This window comes from Carcharhinus amblyrhynchos, chromosome 10 (genome assembly GCF_965287045.1).
Source record: "Carcharhinus amblyrhynchos chromosome 10, sCarAmb.v2.hapA, whole genome shotgun sequence".
NCBI lineage: Eukaryota > Metazoa > Chordata > Chondrichthyes > Carcharhiniformes > Carcharhinidae > Carcharhinus > Carcharhinus amblyrhynchos.
In genome coordinates, this window is record NC_137333.1 from 61,579,170 (window position 1) to 61,598,265 (window position 19,096).

The 19,096-nt window shown below is 42.4% G+C and overlaps 1 protein-coding gene across 2 annotated transcripts in view; it reads left to right on the plus strand.

Moving 5' to 3' along the window:
• The window catches only part of LOC145348985 (PC3-like endoprotease variant B), a 709,624-nt gene that overhangs the window by 177,560 nt on the left and 512,968 nt on the right, over positions 1-19,096 (plus strand). For both annotated transcript variants that reach the window (XM_080197162.1, XM_080197161.1), the window contains exon 3: positions 5,168-5,269. In XM_080197162.1, the coding sequence (XP_080053288.1) occupies positions 5,168-5,269 (102 nt within the window). The remainder of the gene's footprint in view (positions 1-5,167; positions 5,270-19,096) is intronic.

Consider the following 19,096-nt stretch of genomic DNA (forward strand, 5'->3'; position numbering starts at 1 on the left):
TTTGCATCAAGGAAGCTGTTTGAGACTACCCAGAACACTTCGATCTCCATGAGAGGAGAAAGATCGAGAAGGGCATTATCAGACAAGATCTTCTTTTTCTAAAAACAGTGGGGTTCAGAAAGCTTTGAGAATAATTGGAAAATTTGCACTGATAGGAAAGTGAGACACCATGAAATATGAAATGGAGCCAATTCAGGTGGATCTGGTGTCCTATGGTAATTCATTGCAGGTGAGAGTAAACTGATTCAATTATTTTCCCAAACATATGGTAAGGAAATTAAATCTAATAAATAATCGTCAGAATTTATTTGTATGTTCGAAACGCGTGATGTCTGTTGTCAGTTGCAGCCAAAGATTTGTAAATTATTTAAAGCAAATATGGCCTTTAGCTTACTGAACTTTGGGATTTTTAGTTGTATGATAATGTATGAAATGTCAGATATATGCTAATAAATTTGCTTTTTTTCATAAATTTGGAATAAAATATAGTTTACGCAGTAAAACTTAATTTTGTCACAAATAGCAAGAACCATTGAGTTTTAGGAAGAGGTTGAGTGATGTTGCTGTTAGTATGCAATAATATTGATAGTCAGGGCTTATTTTTAATTTCACGGAACTCAGTTCAGAATTTATAACCAGCTTTGCTTGACTTCTAATGAGCTGGACCTTCTCAGTATTGACTCAGTACCAAGGTACACAGGGTCACCTCCTTCAGGTCGAGCAGGTCAAAGGAGCCTCAGGAGAAAGTATCTAAATTGATTCAGCTGGTAGGGCATAGCTTCTGACCTTGTCGCCTTTCAAACTCCGCAGAGAAATGAACAGAAGACTTCAAGAAGAAGAAAGTAACCTCAGCAACCTTGCAAAGCAATGATATTTTCCTCCATTCTCCCAGTCTATGGATAGCCAAGTGAAGAGTGCAGTTTAGCCATATTTTGAGATTCTAGAGCCATGGTAATGGAAAGTCTGAATAGGCAGAACTAAGCAAGCATTTTGCCAGATGGAATGAACATGTCGCCAGTCTTGTAGTGTCTCAGATTCAAGATACACCTTCTGCTGTTTGCTGTTTGCTCCTTCCTTCATTGCAGCTTGCCAAGTCACGACCTGGAACATTCACGTGGCAACTAGAGAAAAAGGAGGACAACAAATATTACCATCTTCCTCTCTTCCAATCAGATAAAATACTAACTCAAAACACACAACTTAGTTTGGAATGCGGTTGAGAACTGGAGTACCTTTCAGAAAAAAACTGCACCCTGCCCAAATAAGAGGAACATGAAAATGAAATTATATTGCAAAAACACCATACATCATTTTTATGCATCATAGTGTCCATGTGAGTAAACTAAAGCAACGTATTGTTAACTGGCTTGCCGTCTTAGAGGCAGCAAACATTTTCAGCAATCCTGTAGTTGCAGAAAGGGAGACAGATTAAGCCTAATCATTAAAACGATATCTTACTAGTTTCACCCAGGATTCTCTTACTTACAATCCTTGTAAGGAATCATTAGCGTAGGTTGGAATATATGCACATTTGAATTAGGAGCAGGAGTAGCCATAAATACTTAGAACATGATAAATTCAGTTTTAAAAATGGGGGAAATGCCTTGCACAGTATTTAAAAATACACGGTGTCAAATTATGCTTTCCTTGGATTTACTAACATCTGGCCTGTGGTGTTTTTTTTCACTGGTGCGGGTCTTTCAATGTGTATCTCCACATAGCTCATTGCAATTAGCATTTGTTTCAGTCCGGGAGGTTCATCAAGAGGAATCAGCAATTTTAAAAACTCAGTACCGGCAAAGTACAAAGCAATACACAGCTGGCACTGAATTTTTAAAATGCTGACACCTCCTGATCGGGTATTCAGCATTGAAAAGGATAACGGTTCTCGTTAACCCTGTGGCGTACTCACTGATCTGCTACTGATGCAGATGAGGGGCCCTTTGCCTACCTCAGAGCAAAATATTAAATCTCGCTGGAGCTTCGGAAAGAAGATTAAAAACTATGATTTCTTCCATCAGGTAGGAGAGATCGTAAGTAGGGATCTTATAGGGCACCCTTCAAAAAAAATCAATACTTACAAGATTATGATTATTTTGTTCCAAAGAATCGATAAAAAATTGTAAAACTATAGCAAAGACGTTGGAGTCTGATTGTATATACCATTTAACAATAGACTGATCAATGGCCATCTACGCTGTTGATCTCGTTTTGATCTTCCCTTGTAAGAAAGGGGTCAGGAGGCTAACAGTAGCATGGACAAAATTCTAAGGGCCGGTTTTATGCACAGACTTTGATTAAGATAGCAATGATTGCAGTACCCTGATGTTTTAATGTAGACGGGGAGATGAGAGAAGTTATAAAGAGTGTGAGATGCCTCAGCTTGAATCAGTCCTGTCTATTTAATCCAGTGCTTATTGGGGCCATAAACTGAAAGCTAATAATTTTGGTGCATCCTGAAATAAAGCCAGAAGCTTGAATTCCTGCCATTAGCCCTTGATGATGAATAGGGCTAATGAATACAAGTGGTCGGAATCTGTGACCAGCTGCATCAAGGCAGGTAATACAGCTCAGATTTAATTGGGAGCAGGTATTGGTAGGCTGTATTACTTTAATTGGTAAGGAGGATTTCTAAATGGAAAGGACAAAGTATAATGGCCAAATTGTGCTGTACAATAGCACTTAGGCTGGGATTGTATGCATTCGTTAATCTGCTGAGGAATGAGGCAATTCTGAACAATTTTCTCAGTGAAACCAACTCCAGAAAGCTTGTCCCTTTTGTTCTCCCTTGGGAAAATGCAAGATTGAAACAGAAAATACCTCTATGGAGGCAATCATTTGCCACGTGTGGAAAGCGGATACAGCTGTAAACTATGAAAAAGGGATCTTTGTAGTACAATAAAGGATGGAAAAAGAGATAAAGCCAGGGATAAGAGTGGGCTTGTCACTGCTTCAGTGAAGGTATAAAGTGATGACATTTACAGTGACAATTGAGACCATAAAAAGGAACTCAGTAAAATTTAGATTGAGAAATTTGATCTTTAAAAGACAGACTGTGATAATTAAAAGTAGACTTAAACTGTTAAGCAAGTCATTAATGAAAGAAGGGTTAGGGGAGCCTTTTAAAAAGTTAATGATGCAGTTGCCATTACTCTAGGAACCATATTTTCTGTCCAAATCAACTGCACCTCATCGCTAGATGGTAACATAACTACACTTTTAAAAAAAGTGTTGGGTTGTAAATAAGGGTGGCATTTAACCAGCAAGTTGTTAATCTCAGTGACTTATTTAAGAAGCATATCCCATTTAGTATTGTGGTGATCTCAGCATTATTAGCAAAAAGTTTTTTCTAAGTATGACAAACTGTCAGGTTGTTGAAGAACGTATTTTTATTGAATTTCTTAAAATTATATCATCATAGTAGAAACAGTAAATGCGTGTTGAAATGGATAGGGAACCTTGTCTTTTATAAATAAAAGAATTGTAATATGACAACCTTGGATGTTGTTATCCTGCACCCAGTTATATGCCCTGCAATTAATTAAAGGTTACATGGTACAAATAGCAAACAATTTTCTTAATTAAATCTGCCATACCTGAGTCTTTCTTTCTGTAATGAAATGTTAATGTTGCTCATGGTTACAACAATATTAAAATAGGCAATCACAACTGAAAAAGCACAATAATCAATACATATATGATCTGACTGCGCTATTAAAAGATGATGCAGCAGAAATTGGTCTGGTCTTGCTTTGATATTCAGACTTGGCTCTGCAGAGGTGACTACATTGCCTGAAGTAAAAGACCTGAGGAGCATTAGAAATTGGTCTTTGAACCTCATCTGCGTATTCAGGCTGAACTGTTTTTGGAGGTATGATTAAGAGGAACCAATTTCAGTCTGCCTGACTTGCTGCCATTGGTACTAGACTAAATCACAGGATGTGGACTAGAAGAAGCTAAAGGGCTGGTGTGGAGTGGAAGTGATCAGAATTCCTATGGAGTTGGGGGAATGGTCCTGAAGCTCCTTCTCCTCCATTTTCTTGAGTTCCCTACCCAAAAGCAGGCCTGACCTCCCCCCACCCTGCCCCACCTCACCTCACAGCATTATGACCTCCAGCACAGATAGGGCACAGACGCAGGCCCTGAATCCCAAATTGAAGCCAATGCTGTTGGCATCAAATTGATCCAGACCATTTGTCCAGCTAACTGAACCAATCAGTTCCCCAAGGTGTCCAAGTTGCTGTGGCAACATAGACTTTTACATGCATGTTGTAGCCTGGAGCTATGGTTGGTGATGGTAGAGATTCCAATATCTTTCCATCCCATGGCTCACCAGGAATCTCTCTATTTTTACTGTCTGACGTGGGAAGGATTTATAAGTTGATGTTCAGCCATTTTTGGTTATGTTATGAACACACCTTCCTTGGTCATCAAATCTTGGGGTGGGACTTGTACCTAGATGTTCTGGCTCAGAGGCAGGGCCACTGCCCATTGCATCACAAGAATACCTCTTATCACCATAAAAATGTGTTTTTTGAAAATCTAATTCAAAGATTTGCCTTTGGTGTAGCTGTGGAATCCAGAGTGGGGCAGTCACAGTACTTCTCTGTTCAGCTGCCAATTTGTGAAAGGGGCCCATTAATATCTGTTAAGTCCCTTCTAGACTTATTCAATGGAGACCTCCTGATTGTTTACTAACTAAAAAGTGGGTTCCAAAAACTTGGAAACAAAACCCATCCCACAGCTAAATTAATCCACTCTTACGCACACCAATTCCAACGCTAATGAGTTAAAGAATTGAGTGAAGTCAGTACTGTATCTTGCCCAATGCCGATACTCATTGGACCTGACCCCCCAGAGCCTTGGATTTCAATAAGGAATGTCCCTGATCCCTCCCAGTGCCACACCTCCAACCCCCACCATCAGCACATTGTGGTGAAACTTGTCATCACATGATGTTTTGTAAGCTCCAAGTGGACTTAAACAAGGCTAAAGTTTCACTTGTAGTAGTATTGACAGCATGGTCTGAGGCATCCTCAGTGGAGTGCGTTAAATGTTTGGCAGAGGTTAAGCATGTTGGTATCAATTGTGTTGTAATGACACTTGTGGTAATCAACATTGTGGTTCAATAAATTCCATAATCTCTTCTTACTTTGAAATGATGCAGGTTGGAAATCTCAAAGGGTTCCACATCTTGAGATCACCAAGGAAAAGAATCACTAAACGAAGCCCAGAACAACTGCTGACGCAGCTGAAGCAAGATCCCCAGGTAGGTTTCAAGTGTTGGCCAATGATGAAAAGTGAGATAGGTATCTCTGCACATGTTTAAAGCAGTTCTGCCTGATGCACAGCAGTCTTGGTGGGGTAAATTGGCATTCAACTAAAATTTGGAGACATTTATTTTGTAGAAATGGCAGATTGACATGATTACAACCTAATTAATATCTCTTTTCCCCCCTGTATCAAAGCAGAATGTGTCACACCCAGGATAATATTTATTCAGGTTACAATTACGTTAAATAATTCATTTTGCTTTCCCTCAAATACATATGTGAAAATACATGAAGAATCAAAAATCTAGTTAATTTACACAGTCACTGAATCATCAGTTGTTTCTGTTTTATAAGTAATTTGTTCTTGCCCTTTGGTTTTTGAGTGGATGTTAACCTTTAACCCTTAAAGCCTTTGAGGTTGTACTTAGTCCTGAAAATGATATTGTGGTGTACAAGCAATTCAGAGGACACAGATAACACTTGTTGAAAAGCCTTTGTTTAATGTTCCATCTTAAATGAATCTGTGATCTTTCGATTAATAACCAACCAGTGTATTGTTTTTTTTAATGAGTTAAGCATTTTCAAATAAAATCCAAAATACTGCAGTGTTCTGACGAGAGGTCATTGACCTGACATGTTAACCCCACCTTCCTCTCCACACACATGCTGTGTGACCTGCTGAGTGAATGCAGCATTTTCAGTTCAACCTTTTTTAAAAACATTAATCTCATAGTCTGTAATAATAAACATGCTGTTGCACAGCATTTTTAGCTTTGAATCAGCACAAGCTCCACCATGTAATATAGGTTTATAAATATGGGGTTGCACATCATTTGCCCTTCACACCCATTGCAGTATTACTGCAGACTGGTGCAAAGCCAAGCTCTAAAAGATTCCCAGGACGTCCAAGGGGAACTATTCCCAAGTAATTTTGAACTCTTTAGCGTAAGTTGCATGTAGAAATCTTTTGAAATAATTGGCAGTTTTTAACTTGGGGAGAACTAGTTACTCTACCATATTTCAACCACATTTTTTTGTGATCAACACCTCTGGACATTTGATAATTGATCAAGTGCTTCCATTCACATTAATGGACACTAAGTCTGATTAGTAACTGTTAATACCGTGCTCTGCTATCTCATTTCTTGGTTTTGCAGAAAGTAATGCCAGTGCTGTTTGGTCACCAAAAAAATGACAAAGTCAAACAGCTTGACAGCTATGGTATAGAATGGCAAGATAGCCAAGTTGGAGATGAACATTTTGTGCCACAAATTCAGTGCAGCAGATGGGTATAAAATCTTTTTGTGCTTGAAGTATTTTGTTGCAAGCCTTATGGAACTTGTCACTGCCTAAATATTTCCAAAATTACCACGATAAACTGACCTTTATCAATCCAATTGCTGTTAAAACCACAGAAGGAAACCACTGTACCTGATTTTTCTTTTTGAAGACTGAACAAGCTGGGCAAGCAGTTATAATTATATTGCTTTATAAATCTATTATTATTGTCATTAACAAGAATAACAAAAAGAATCTGCAGATTTAAAAACAGACCATTATGTTGGCTCGTGTAAAAGGAATTTAATGAATGATAATTATGGATATGCTGAAAGATTAATTACTGTTGTGACTAAATTTATGTGCCCACCTGGACAATGGTCTTGGAAATTAAAATAATTTGTGATGTTGTTGTTGAAGTGTAAATGGAATCTGATGTCATAACTGAGGACAGGAAGTTTTTCTGGGGCCAGTTTTTCAGGTTGGAGGCAGGAGTGGAGAGCTAGGAAATTTCCTGATATTGCGATCCCAAATCCAACTAGTCAGTGCAGGCAGGAGGGATTTTCATCAGCAGGAGACCTGTCGGCTGGTGCCTTGATTATAAACATGTGCAGTTATCACTCCGTGTACTGGGATGGCCTGACTGTTGCAGCAAAATCATTGGCCTAGGCATTTGTGAGGACGCATCCATTAGGAAACTGATAAAACAGCTATCCTTGAAAAATAGGGCTTCTGTAATAGTGTGATTGCAGCAGTGAGCAACAGACTGAGAATTGCTACATACGTGGTAATGCTGTTGCAAGTAGAACCTGTGCTCTGGGTATTCTCAAGACCCTGTCTATTGACTTGGCTCATGAAGTTTGCCTACTTGCTACCTGGGGGGCCTTCCTTGTGTTGTGCAATACTATCACTGCACTGCCTTGATCGCCTGAGGTGTAAGGGATTATTTTCTGTGGCAGAATCCCTTCCATGGGATAGACCTTTTGTGAGCCTGGCTGAATGGCATAATGCCCACTGTTAGCAGATTTTTGAACAGCCTGAAATTGCCACAAAGGACTGCACTGCCTCTATCTCCACTGCTCCCTTGTGTAACTCCAGCACCTTACTTGGGCCTTTCCAGCTCATTTTACTACAAAGCTTGCTTCCTTCTGCACTTTTCAGAATTTTTCTGTCCTTCAGGATGGTCTCCCATTCCCTTTTGACTGCACTGTGCTGACATGGTTTACACAACCTTCTAAGCTTTGCCCGACCTCATGGCAGTGACCAGGTCTCTCATGCTACCTGTGGGCTCCTGACTTGCCCCATTTCCCCATCAATGGAAATGGTTGACACAGAAACAGGAGTAGGAATTCTGGATCCATACTCCAGCTACTATTTCTTTTCGCTATCTAATTCTGTGCAGGTTCACATTGGGACTGCAAAATCTGGCCCTTGCTGTCTGTGTTGGGAACAGTATTGAAATATATAGATATCGGTACAGACTGACTTGTTCAAATCCTCCATATTCACTTAATCAGGGGAACAAAACTTGAAGGCACGACTCAGCCGTGTGTTATCCACTTGTCCGAACAGCCTTTCCACTGACCTCAGTTTGCTGCTGCTGATTGTTTTGATTTGATTTTTTTGATTTGATTGATTATTGTCACATGTATTAGTGAGAAGTATTGTTTCTTGCACACTATTCAGACAACGCATACCATTCATGAAGAAGGAAACAAGAGACTACAGAATGTAGTGTTACAGTCATATCTAGGGTGTAGAGAAAGGTCCATTCAAAGGTCTGATGGCAGCAAGGAAGAAGCTATTCTTGAGTAAGTTGGTACATGACCTCAGACTTTTGTATCTTTCTCCTAACAGAGGAAGGTGGAAGAAATAATGTCTGGTTTGCATGGGCTCCTTAATTATACTGGCTGCGTTGCTGAGGCAGCAGGAAGTGTAGACAGAGTCAATGGATGGGAGGCTGGTTTGTGTGTGTGCCCCCACCAAAGCTAAATTTCACCCCATTGGTTTCTGCGCTGTTATGTTGTGGATGGACAGTGGCAGTATTCAACGGTGAGGATATTGGGATGATTAGGAATTTTGGAGTTTCTTTCTCAGTTACCATTTAATGGTCAGAGTCTTTTAAATGCAGAAACCATGAGAGTAAATAAGGTTGGGTATGGCCTATTGTAAAGTGGATTGTTCATGGTTTGTACAGGTTGTAGGTTTAAAGATCTCAAATGTCTTTTGTGTTTTTCTTTCTTGCAATAAATTTATTTCATTAGTTTATTTAGCTGCACTAGAAAAGGAATATGTTTGTATGAGCAGTGTGCGCAGCAGGATCCTTCCAGTCTTCAGTGGCATCGTGACCGAAGGAAAATGGAAGAAACCTAAACACTATTGACCTGATGAGCTATACTGAATTACAAATACCAGCAGCATTGCTCAGCGTGACTCAGAAACTAATGATAGTAAATTATCCCAAAAGAAAGCTGCTTCCTGCTGCTGTAGGCAAGGAGGACTTAATACAGGAACTTCCTGATCAAATTTAGTACTTTCTATTTTAGCTGAATACTACTGTACAAATTCGTGTCTGCTGGAGCTAAAGAATAGTATTATTTATGCATACTTTATTCTCCCCAGAGATGAAAGAAAGCAGTTTTTTTTACAAATTAGCTCTCGTGAGTAAAATCAAATATTCAAAAGAAAGCATTGGAATTGTTACTTGGATCAGTGGCATTGTGGACAGGAATCATCAAAGAATCGCTAGTGCAGAAGGGGGCCATTCAGCCCATCAAGCCTGCAGAGACAACAATCCCAGCCACACCCTATCTCTGCAATCCCATGTATTTACCCTAGTAATACCCCAGACACTAAGGGGCAATTTAGCATGGCCAATCCACTTAACACACACACCTTTGGACTGTGGGAGGAAATCAGAGCACCCGGAAGAAACCCAAACATTCTCCCCGGAGAACATGCAAATTCCATGCACACAGTGACCCAAGCCAGGAATTGAACGCGGGTTCCTGGTGCTGTTAGGCAGCAGTGTGAACCACTGTGCCATCGTGCCACCCCACCACTATGGTAATGAAGGCCAGGGGACAGACCCAAAATTTGGCACTGGTGGCTGTTATGCCAATTTGTTGGCGCCATCCCCTGGACCTTTTTGACAAGACCAGGTCAGGGTGGTGGCAAGCCAGTAAAGGCCCCTTTCTGACAATGACTAGAATTTTTCCTTTAGCAGCCAAACTCTATATTCTAGCTAAGACGTGACACGTGACTGGAGGAGGCCTTGAGATATGTGATGGGGTGGGGACAGCATTTTATTCCAGTAGGAGTTCCCTTCCCCATCCCCACTGCTGCTAGACATCCAGTGGAGGAGTTGCCCCTCTATGTTTGTGCTCTGACAGCTGTGGCCGCTTTTTAAATCCAAGCTTTTTTTTAACCTGGTCTTCAGTGAGCAGTTCCATTTTAAACTGCCCTCTCTCTTTCACTCACGCTCTCCCTCTCTCTCTCTCTCTCTTTCTCTCACACATGCATCAGCAACCCCAACTCAGATAGTGGGGCTGCTTATCTTTCATCACTGGTGGGTCTCCTTTTCACAGTAACTTCATTGCAGTGTTAATGTAAACCTAGTTGTGTCACTAATAAAATAAAAGTTTTGGTCCTCCAGCCTTGGGAGCCCCGTCGCCCACTTCAATTGGACAGCAAGTCATCCTCTGGCCATTAGTGACCAGCTCACCCAAAGTTACACTGGGTTAATATTTCTGACATAGTGCATTTAATCCAGGAACGTTAGGGTCCTGACCTCAAATGGAAAATCTAAACCAGTATGTCAAGTCACCTGACAATGATGGGTTTATGTGTGTATGTGGGTAGGGGGTTGCATGCAAATGTGCAGAATTTTTAATTTAAAAAAAACAAGTGGTTTTGGATATAGGTCAAAGTCTCAAAAATCTACTTCCCCAAGGCTGTAATAATTTTGAAACTGAGTCGTTGTGGTTTCAGTTATGAAGTGTTTAATACAGCAATATTTATATACATACAAGCGATGGTCTACAGAACCGCAATATGTGTCTACCCTCTTCTGCTCCCTGGCTCCTGCTGAGGTTCCTCCCCGACCTGGAATGCAGCCCTCACTTCCAGTTGGTTCAGCTTCCTGTGCTGCTTCTCCATAGGGTACCACCCAGTCATGTGGCCCTCATGTGGAATTTAACAACCATCAGTCAGGTTTTCCGCACATTGGGTAACCCAATAGTTTCCTCAAGACCAGGACTATCCAGGTGTGCCTTCACACCTAGTTCCTAGATCAAGGAACTGCCCATCCCCCACTGCCTCATGCCATGAACTTGCCTGCAAGGCCTCCAATTTTCCCTACCAACCCCAATCGGGCCCTGATTTTCCCCCCAACAATCAGACCCCAATTGCCATTACAAGGCTTCATCCTACCATCATTGGCAGGCCTCAATTCACTATCCCCTCCCACCACCCCCCCCCCACAAACATCTGAGGCCTCCAAACTCCAGCCACAACCAGGTCCCAATTTCCTCCACCCCACTCTTTAGCCTGATTCCTCCCAATCATGCCAGAATTATCCCCACCACTATCAGGCCAGGAACTCCCCACCCCCAATACTAGGCCCAATTTCTCTTCCAACCTGGCCCCAACTATCCACCATTATCAGTCCCTCATGCCACTACCAAGGGCAACACAACACCATGTCCCCACCCCATCCTTGACCCCAAAGCTGCCAGGCATCAATATCATCCCTGTCCCCCACTATCAAGGGTGGAAATTTAATTATGATTTTCACATCCAGTGGCCAAATGGAAAGTAGATGCCATTTCTGCATTCTTGCTTTTTGCTTGTTCCCACAAAAATCACAGTAAAAATGTAAATTACGGCTGTGTCCCAGTTGGGGAAAAAAGATCAGACCAGTATTTTTAATTCCCCGTTTTTACTGTTTTTTTTCCCTTCTGGAGAGACATGCCATTACATGGCAGGGGATGAAGGCCGCCAACAACTGACATTGCAGCAGCTATCAGTGGGCTTCCAAAGAACCTCCTGGAACAACAGGGAGGCTCTTCATCTTTATTTCATCTTTCCATTAATGTCCAGTTTGTAACTTGCCACTCAGCTGATCCACCCTCCTCTACACTGTAAAGGAGATTGTCTGAGATCATTCACAGTAACTGCTACGGGTAAACCCAAAGCCCTGTAAGAGCTGTGCCAGCCAACACCTGGAGGTGCACCCACATGAATCCAGTATTGACACTCCCATTACCAACTCACCCATGCCAGGCCCAAGCCTCTGTGCAGCTGTCATTCTGCTGCTCAACCCTCCCTTGTGCCTCAGAGTTCAAAACCACGGACTGCGGACACGACTGCGCAAAGCTGCCTGTTGTTCGCCACCTTTAAGCAAACGTGAACCAGGTGCATAAGAATCTCAAACCCCCACAGACTTTATCCTAAAGTGCAGAATTTTTAAAAGATTTTATGCCAATGAGTATTCACAGCATGCAAATATATTTCACATGGGAGCCCACTACATGCCAGTGCGAAGGCTGTCACACCACAAACACATTGCTGACTTCATTTCTGTTTCTTGCCTTCAAACAACCACGCAACCTCAAACAGACCATTGTTCGCAGCAAACTACCCAGCCTTCAGGAGAACAGTGACCACAACACCACACAACCCTGCCACAACAACCTCTGCAAGACATGCCGCATCATCGACACGGATGACATCATCTCACATGAGAACACCATCCACCAGGTACACGGTAAATACTCTTGCAACTCGGCCAACGTTGTCTACTTAATACGCTGCAGGAAAGGATGTTCCGAAGCATGGTACGTTGGGGAGACCATGCAGACATTACGACAACGGATGAATGAACATTGCTGGACAATCACCAGGCAAGACTGTTCCCTTCCTGTTGGCAAACACTTCAGCAGTCACAGGCATTCGGTCTCTGATCTTCGGGTAAGCGTTCTCCAAGGCAGCCTTCACAACACACAACAGCGCAGATCAGAGACTGATAGCCAAGTTCCGCACACATGAGGACAGCGTCAACCAGGATCTCGGGTTCATGTCGCACTATCTGTAACCCCCATGATTTTCCTGGGCTTGTAAAATCTCACTGTCCTGTCTGGAGACAATACACATGTCTTTAACCTATGCTAATGCTATCTCCATTCACATTGTCTGCATCTTTAAGACTTGAATAGCAGGTTAGCTGTAAAGACGTGCATTCTAATCAGTATTCTGTAAACTGTGTGTGACTTTATATGCCCTGCTCTGATCAGAACCTTCCACACACCTGACGAAGGAACACCATTTACGAAAACTTGTGGGTTTACTATCGAATAAACTGGTTCGACTTTAACATGGTGTTGTGAGACTTCTCAGTTTCCCTCAACAGTGAAACAAAATTTTGACTCCAGCCTAATTTGGACACCCTGCATGCACATTTCCTCTCTCGCAGGCTCCAGAGTATCCCCCAAGGATACTGAATTCCACCCCCATCACCCGGAGCTCACTCTCCCCATCTCTGCTCCCACATCACTGCCCCCGACACCCTCAATGGCAGCCTCCATAACAAATCACCACCCACACAATATCCTGGCCAATCCCAGCTTTCTTGGTTTGCAGCCACCCTGTGCACCCCTTCTCCCTGGCTTGACCACCACCTCCCCCCCCCCCCCCCCCCCCCCCCACCCACCCAGCAAAGACTAACCTGCTTCTCCTGCTGTCAGTGGCTGGTTTTCCCAGTTGTTAAAGTTGAGGTCAGTGGGACTTTATTGATATCAGAAATGTGTTCTGAAAGAGTAAATTGAAAGAAGATTATTTTGTAGGGAAAAAAAACTGTTAAAATAGCCAAAATGTCCCATTCTTGAAGTTACAATGCCAGTGCTTAGCATGGACCAGGCAAACCCAAATCCATTTCTTGCTGGCTCCAAAAACCAAATTCAAAATCTAATTGAATCTAATTTGTGGTCCCCACAAGGGAGAACAACAAGATCCAAGCTGACAAGACAAGGCATAGCGCCCGATCTTGGGCTTAATCATACGATTGATCTTAGCCAAAAGGCACAAAGGTTTTTAATTTTCTTAAATGTTGTACTTACAATTTAGATTATTGATCTTCCTTAATTAGATAGTAAACTGCTTGTCAAAATCTAGCTGCGACTGCAATAAAACTTATTTGGGGGACATTGCTAGGAAGGCTGCCCTTGAGAAGGCGGTGGTGATCCGTCTTGTGTAGTTAACACCCCAGGTGGAGCGGAAATTCCATGATTTTGATCCAGTGATAGTGAGGGAATAGTTATGAGAGTCCAAATTAGGATGGTGTGTGTCTTGGAGGGGAAACTTGCAGATGGTAGTCTTCCCATATTCTGCTGCCCTTGTCTTTCTACGGTGTAGGCATGTTTGGAAGTGCAGTCAAAGAAGCCTTAACGATTGCTGGAGTTGATCTGATGAATAGTACATTATAAGGCTGAGTGAGAAATCAAAGCACTGTCATTAGATGCTGTACCACAGTTCCCAATACTTTTATAGAATCTTTTATATTGTGCAGGACATTTACAATCATGCTCAGATCATTGTGGGGCCAGTTACCTCAGTTGGTTAGATAGCCTGTGCCTGGTTCAGAATAGCAGCAATGGCAACGGCTCAATTCCCATTATTCAAAATGTTTCTAGCTTCTATTTGGTGTTTACATGCAAGTAAAAAGCCTGGAGTGGAATTTTATTATCCCACATTCCCCAACTTTTCTGCCACTTTACATTGGGATGGGTACGGCCTTGCATGACTCACTTGCCTTGCCCCAGTTGAGTCCCTAAAGTAGCCAGTTATTGACCACTTGCAAATTTCAGGATGCCAGGAGGAGTTCTGGAGTATGGAAGGGGCCTAAAAATAAATCAGGTCTGCTTTTGGGTGGAAGGGCCAGGGACTGCCTTCATCAGCCACTGCCTTTTAACATTGGGCCCTTGAGGTTATTGGACCTCCCTCCCCTATAACCTCTGCACTAACATCCTAGTCCCTGTGTGCCCATATCCTTCCCCCAAAACCTACCTGTTCTTAGAATTCCAGGACTGCTTGCAGATTGGCTGACGGAAGTCTAAGACGGGACTTTCGTCTAAGAGAGGGACCAAAATCCTGTGATGCATGTTGGAGCGTGGAATCACTGCGGGGCAGACAGTGTCGGCAGAGATCTGTTCCCCAACCCCACCCCCCCCAGACCTCCCTGCCCAGGCCCAATGAAGTGTGATTGCTGGATATTGTACCTCCACCACCAGTCCTGCAGACAGCGGATGCAGGCTGAAGATCCCAACCAAAAGTTTCTATAAATATTTAAAAAAAGAAAAGAAGGAACAAAGTGATCATTGGTCCTCCAGAAAGTGACTCTAGAGAATTGATAATGGAAAATAAAGAAATAGCAGATGAATTGAACAGGTATTTTCACTATAGATGATGCAAGTAATATCCCAAAAGCAGCTAAAAACCAGGAAATGAAAGGAAGGAGGAATTCAAGAAAATTAGTCATCAAAGAAGTGGTACTAAATAAATTGTTGGAGCTGCAGGCTAATTAGAGCCCAGGTACTGATAGATTTCATCTTGGGGTCAATGCGATAGCTGATGTGTAGGCTTTAATTTTCCAAAACTCCGTAGTTTCAGGAAAGGTCCCATTAAGTTGGAAGATAGTAAATGTAACTTCATTATTCAAAAAGAGAGGCGAACAGAAAGCAGCAAGCTACAGGCCATTGAACCTAACATCTGTCGTAGGGAAAATATTAGCAGCTATTATTAAAGAAGCTATAACAGGGAACTTGGCTAAGCTCAGCATAATCAGGCAGAGCCAACATGGTTTTGTGAAAGAGAACTTGTATTTAACCAACTTATTGAAGTTCTTTAAAGGAGTATAGAAAGAGTATAAACCTATAAAGAGTACAGAAACGCAGAGGGACCTGGGGGTGCAAGTGCACAAGTCTTTGAAGGTGACAGTACAGGTGGAGAAGGTTGTGAAGAAAGCTTATGGTATGTTAGCCTTTGTAGGAAGGGGTATAGAGTATAAGCACTGGCGTCTAATGCTACAGTTGTACAAAACATTGGTTAGACCGCATTTGGAGTACTGCATCCAGTTCTTGTCGCCTTACTACCGGAAAGACGTAGAGACCCTGGAGAGAGTGCAGAGGAGGTTTACCAGGATGCTGCCTGGTATGGAAGGACTAGGTTATGAGGAAAGATTGGGTAAATTGGGGCTGTTTTCCCTAGAAAGACGGAGACTGAGGGGAGATCTAATAGAGGTATATAAGATTATGAAGGGTATAGATAGAGTAAACAGTGGTAAACTTTTTCCTAGATTGGAATTGCACATTACGAGGGGCCATGGGCATAGGGTGAGGGGGGCGAGGTATAATTCGGATGTTAGAGGGAGGATTTTCACACAGGGTAGTGGGGTATGGAATGCTCTGCCAAGCAAGGTGGTGGAGGCAGGTACGCTGGAGTTGTTTAAGAGTTACTTAGATAGGCACATGAGTGGGATGGAGATGGAGGGATATAGGAGACTGTTTTAAATAAGGTTCAGGAGCTTTGAGACGTCCCTGGGAATCAATTGATTCCTATGGACCTTCCAACCCGAAAGAACCCCCCTATGGACCTTCCAATATATTTTCTGGCTCACTTGTTTTACTTTTGAGCTTCTGGGGATTCCCTTGAATGTTTGTATAAGGATGTGCATGGTATTGATGTTTTTCTCTTTTAATTCACGGGTGCTTCAGTCCACCTTGTTGCCCAACAAGGGCATACACGCGATGGGTCGTACGAGGGCTGCTCTTGGATGTTTCGAGAGTAGTCTAGTACTCCATGTCATTAATGTACGCTTAAACTGGACCAGATGCTGGGCAACACAACAGCTCAGTGACTATCACTGTTTGCTGTGCAGATACATGGATTTGGGCCACTGTCTGCGGGAGATTGCGCATTCTCCCCGTGCTTGCGTGGGTTTTCAGTCTCCTCCCACACCCCAAAGATGTGCTCTTAGGCTAATTGATGTAACAATTGTCCCTAAATTAGTCTTCCCTCAATGTGGAATGCCATAAGCATAGACAAGGGACGTGGGTGGAGAGGGGACTCATAATGTTGAAATGGCGGCTTATGCTTATTGGGCCGAAGGGCCTGTTTCCCGTGCTGTGTTGTTCTTTGTTCTTTGAGTAACCTATGCTGTGGAAAAGGGGGAACTGGTACAGTACCAGATGTACTGAACTTAGCTTTCCAGAAGGCATTTGATAAAGTGCCACAGCAAAGGTTATTGCAGAAAATGAAAGCTCATGTTACTCCCCTGTAACCTATTGGCATGGATAGATCATTGGCTGGCTGACATGAAACAGAGAGCAGGCATAAATAGGTCTGAGGGAAGGTCAGGGTGGGAGTGCAGTGTTCCAGCCCTGACTCCCTGACAAGGGGTTGAGAAATTGATGGAAAGCCGGGCGAGGGCTTGGTTGGTGGCAGGGATGGGAGGGGCATAGATATGGGGGGGTGCCATAGGGAAGCACCCCTGCTCTTTGTGGCTATATGTAGTACTATTAAAGCCTCCTCTTCAGAACCATCCTAATTTCACTTCAGCTGCTGGGTTCCCCGAGACCTGTCAGCCTCCGTGAAGTATTTAAATTGCCTACTCATCTACAGGGTGTGGGTTTTCTTGGCCACCCTTGTCATTTCTTCTTAAAACCCAGAACAGGCTGGGTTGGAGTTATGGTTCAAGTTTTAAAATTTGACCATCTGATCTGTACATAATTTGCTAGTTTCTATATCCTGAAATTCTCCTTCTCACTTTCAACTCTGGTTTCCAGCCACCTTGGCGTCTGGAATCATATCTTCGGGACCTCAGTCAGGACAACATGGCAGCAGAAGATAACCTAGCCGTTGTCGACCACATCCTGCTGGATCTCTCTGGCAAAGGAGCAGTTGGGAAAAGTACCATGACAACAGAGATGGCCCTCACACTGAGAAATGCAGGGAAAAGGGTTGGAATTCTAGACATTGATCTGTGCAGTACCAGCATCCCTCAGATGCTTGAATGTTCTGATCAGCCTGAAATTCCCCTCCCACCCATCAGGCCAAGTCGTGCTTTCCTCATCAAATTCAGGTGAGGGATGTAGGTGAGGCTCAACATTTAAACTCTCCCATCTCTGCACTGAAGGACCAAACAGCTTCCCATCTGCCTCACTCCCCTGGTCATTAAAATTCATCCCCAAAAAGGTCTATCATACAGCGTCAGGTAAAATCCTTCTGTTATAAACTGGCAAATTAGCATTTCTTTCCCTATTAAGAATCATTTAAACAGTTGCCACTTATACATATTAATTTAGGTACAGTATAAATGAAAGGACATTCAGACTTGAAACATTGGCACTTTTCTCTCTCCACAGATGCTGTCAGACCTGCTGAGATTTTCCAACATCTTCTGTTTATATTTCAGATTCCAGCATCCACAGTATTTTGCCTTATTTTAGTGTATAAATAGCCCTTTGCCAGCAAATGTCAAACTATACATTTGGAAAAATAATTCAATAGAATAGGGATCACTTTCAATTAAGCTTTTTTTTTAAAAAAAGAATGATATAATAATCTAACTATCACTCAGTGTAAGACATTTTAATTATTCTAACCAGTTTTTACAGAATGTTTTTGTCATGTCTCCCATGCACTTAAAAAAAAATCAAACTATTATCAATTCAACAATTTTTCTCTGGTGCATTTAAGAAAATATGGTGATTGTCCCTTTCAGGGTAACGTAGCAAAAGATGGTCACCTGGCTTGAAAAAACAATCAAGGACTGAGAATGGGAAATCACCACACAGGGTGGAGTTATCTGTAGGGCAGATGACAGTCTGAAGACATGCTGGGACTGGGAACAGCCGGAGACCTGCTCCAGGTAGCCAGGGGGTGCTGGCTTCTGTACAGCCTTTCCTTATTAATAAATACATGCTCACAGACTTTGTCATGGTCTCAATATATGGGTGACGAGGATCAAGTGGATTATGAAAACACTGCCTGTGGCCCAACATATGTGAGCATCCTGTTTTAATCAAAGTCTGGAGAAAGTAAGTACTCACCCAAAATGCCTGTCTTTTTGCAAATAGAGTCTGTGAGATGTTGAGATATTGCAGAGCCTGAAGGATAGATGTAGAATGAGTGTGGATTGTCCAGTACAGTCAACAGTTTAGAAACGTATCAAAAAGAAAATGAAGGGAAGATAGCACTCTGGAGTAAATGCTGTGATTTTGTATTTAAGGAGAAGTGGAGCTTAAGTTTAACAAAAGATAAAGTGTTGCTGCAGAGATTTTTGAAGAAAAAGATGAGAGCATAAAGAGCAGCCTTTTGGTTGAAAAGGGAAAAACATACCAAGGAGCTATAACTTTGTCTAGAAATCCCCAATTTCGCTTTTTAAAAAAAGTTTCCTGAGTTTCAAGAACAGCCCTTGGACCTGGGGAGCACTGGTTCTGCCTGTGAAATTGACAAAGCAAAGAATGGCACATCAAAAAGAAAAGAACAAT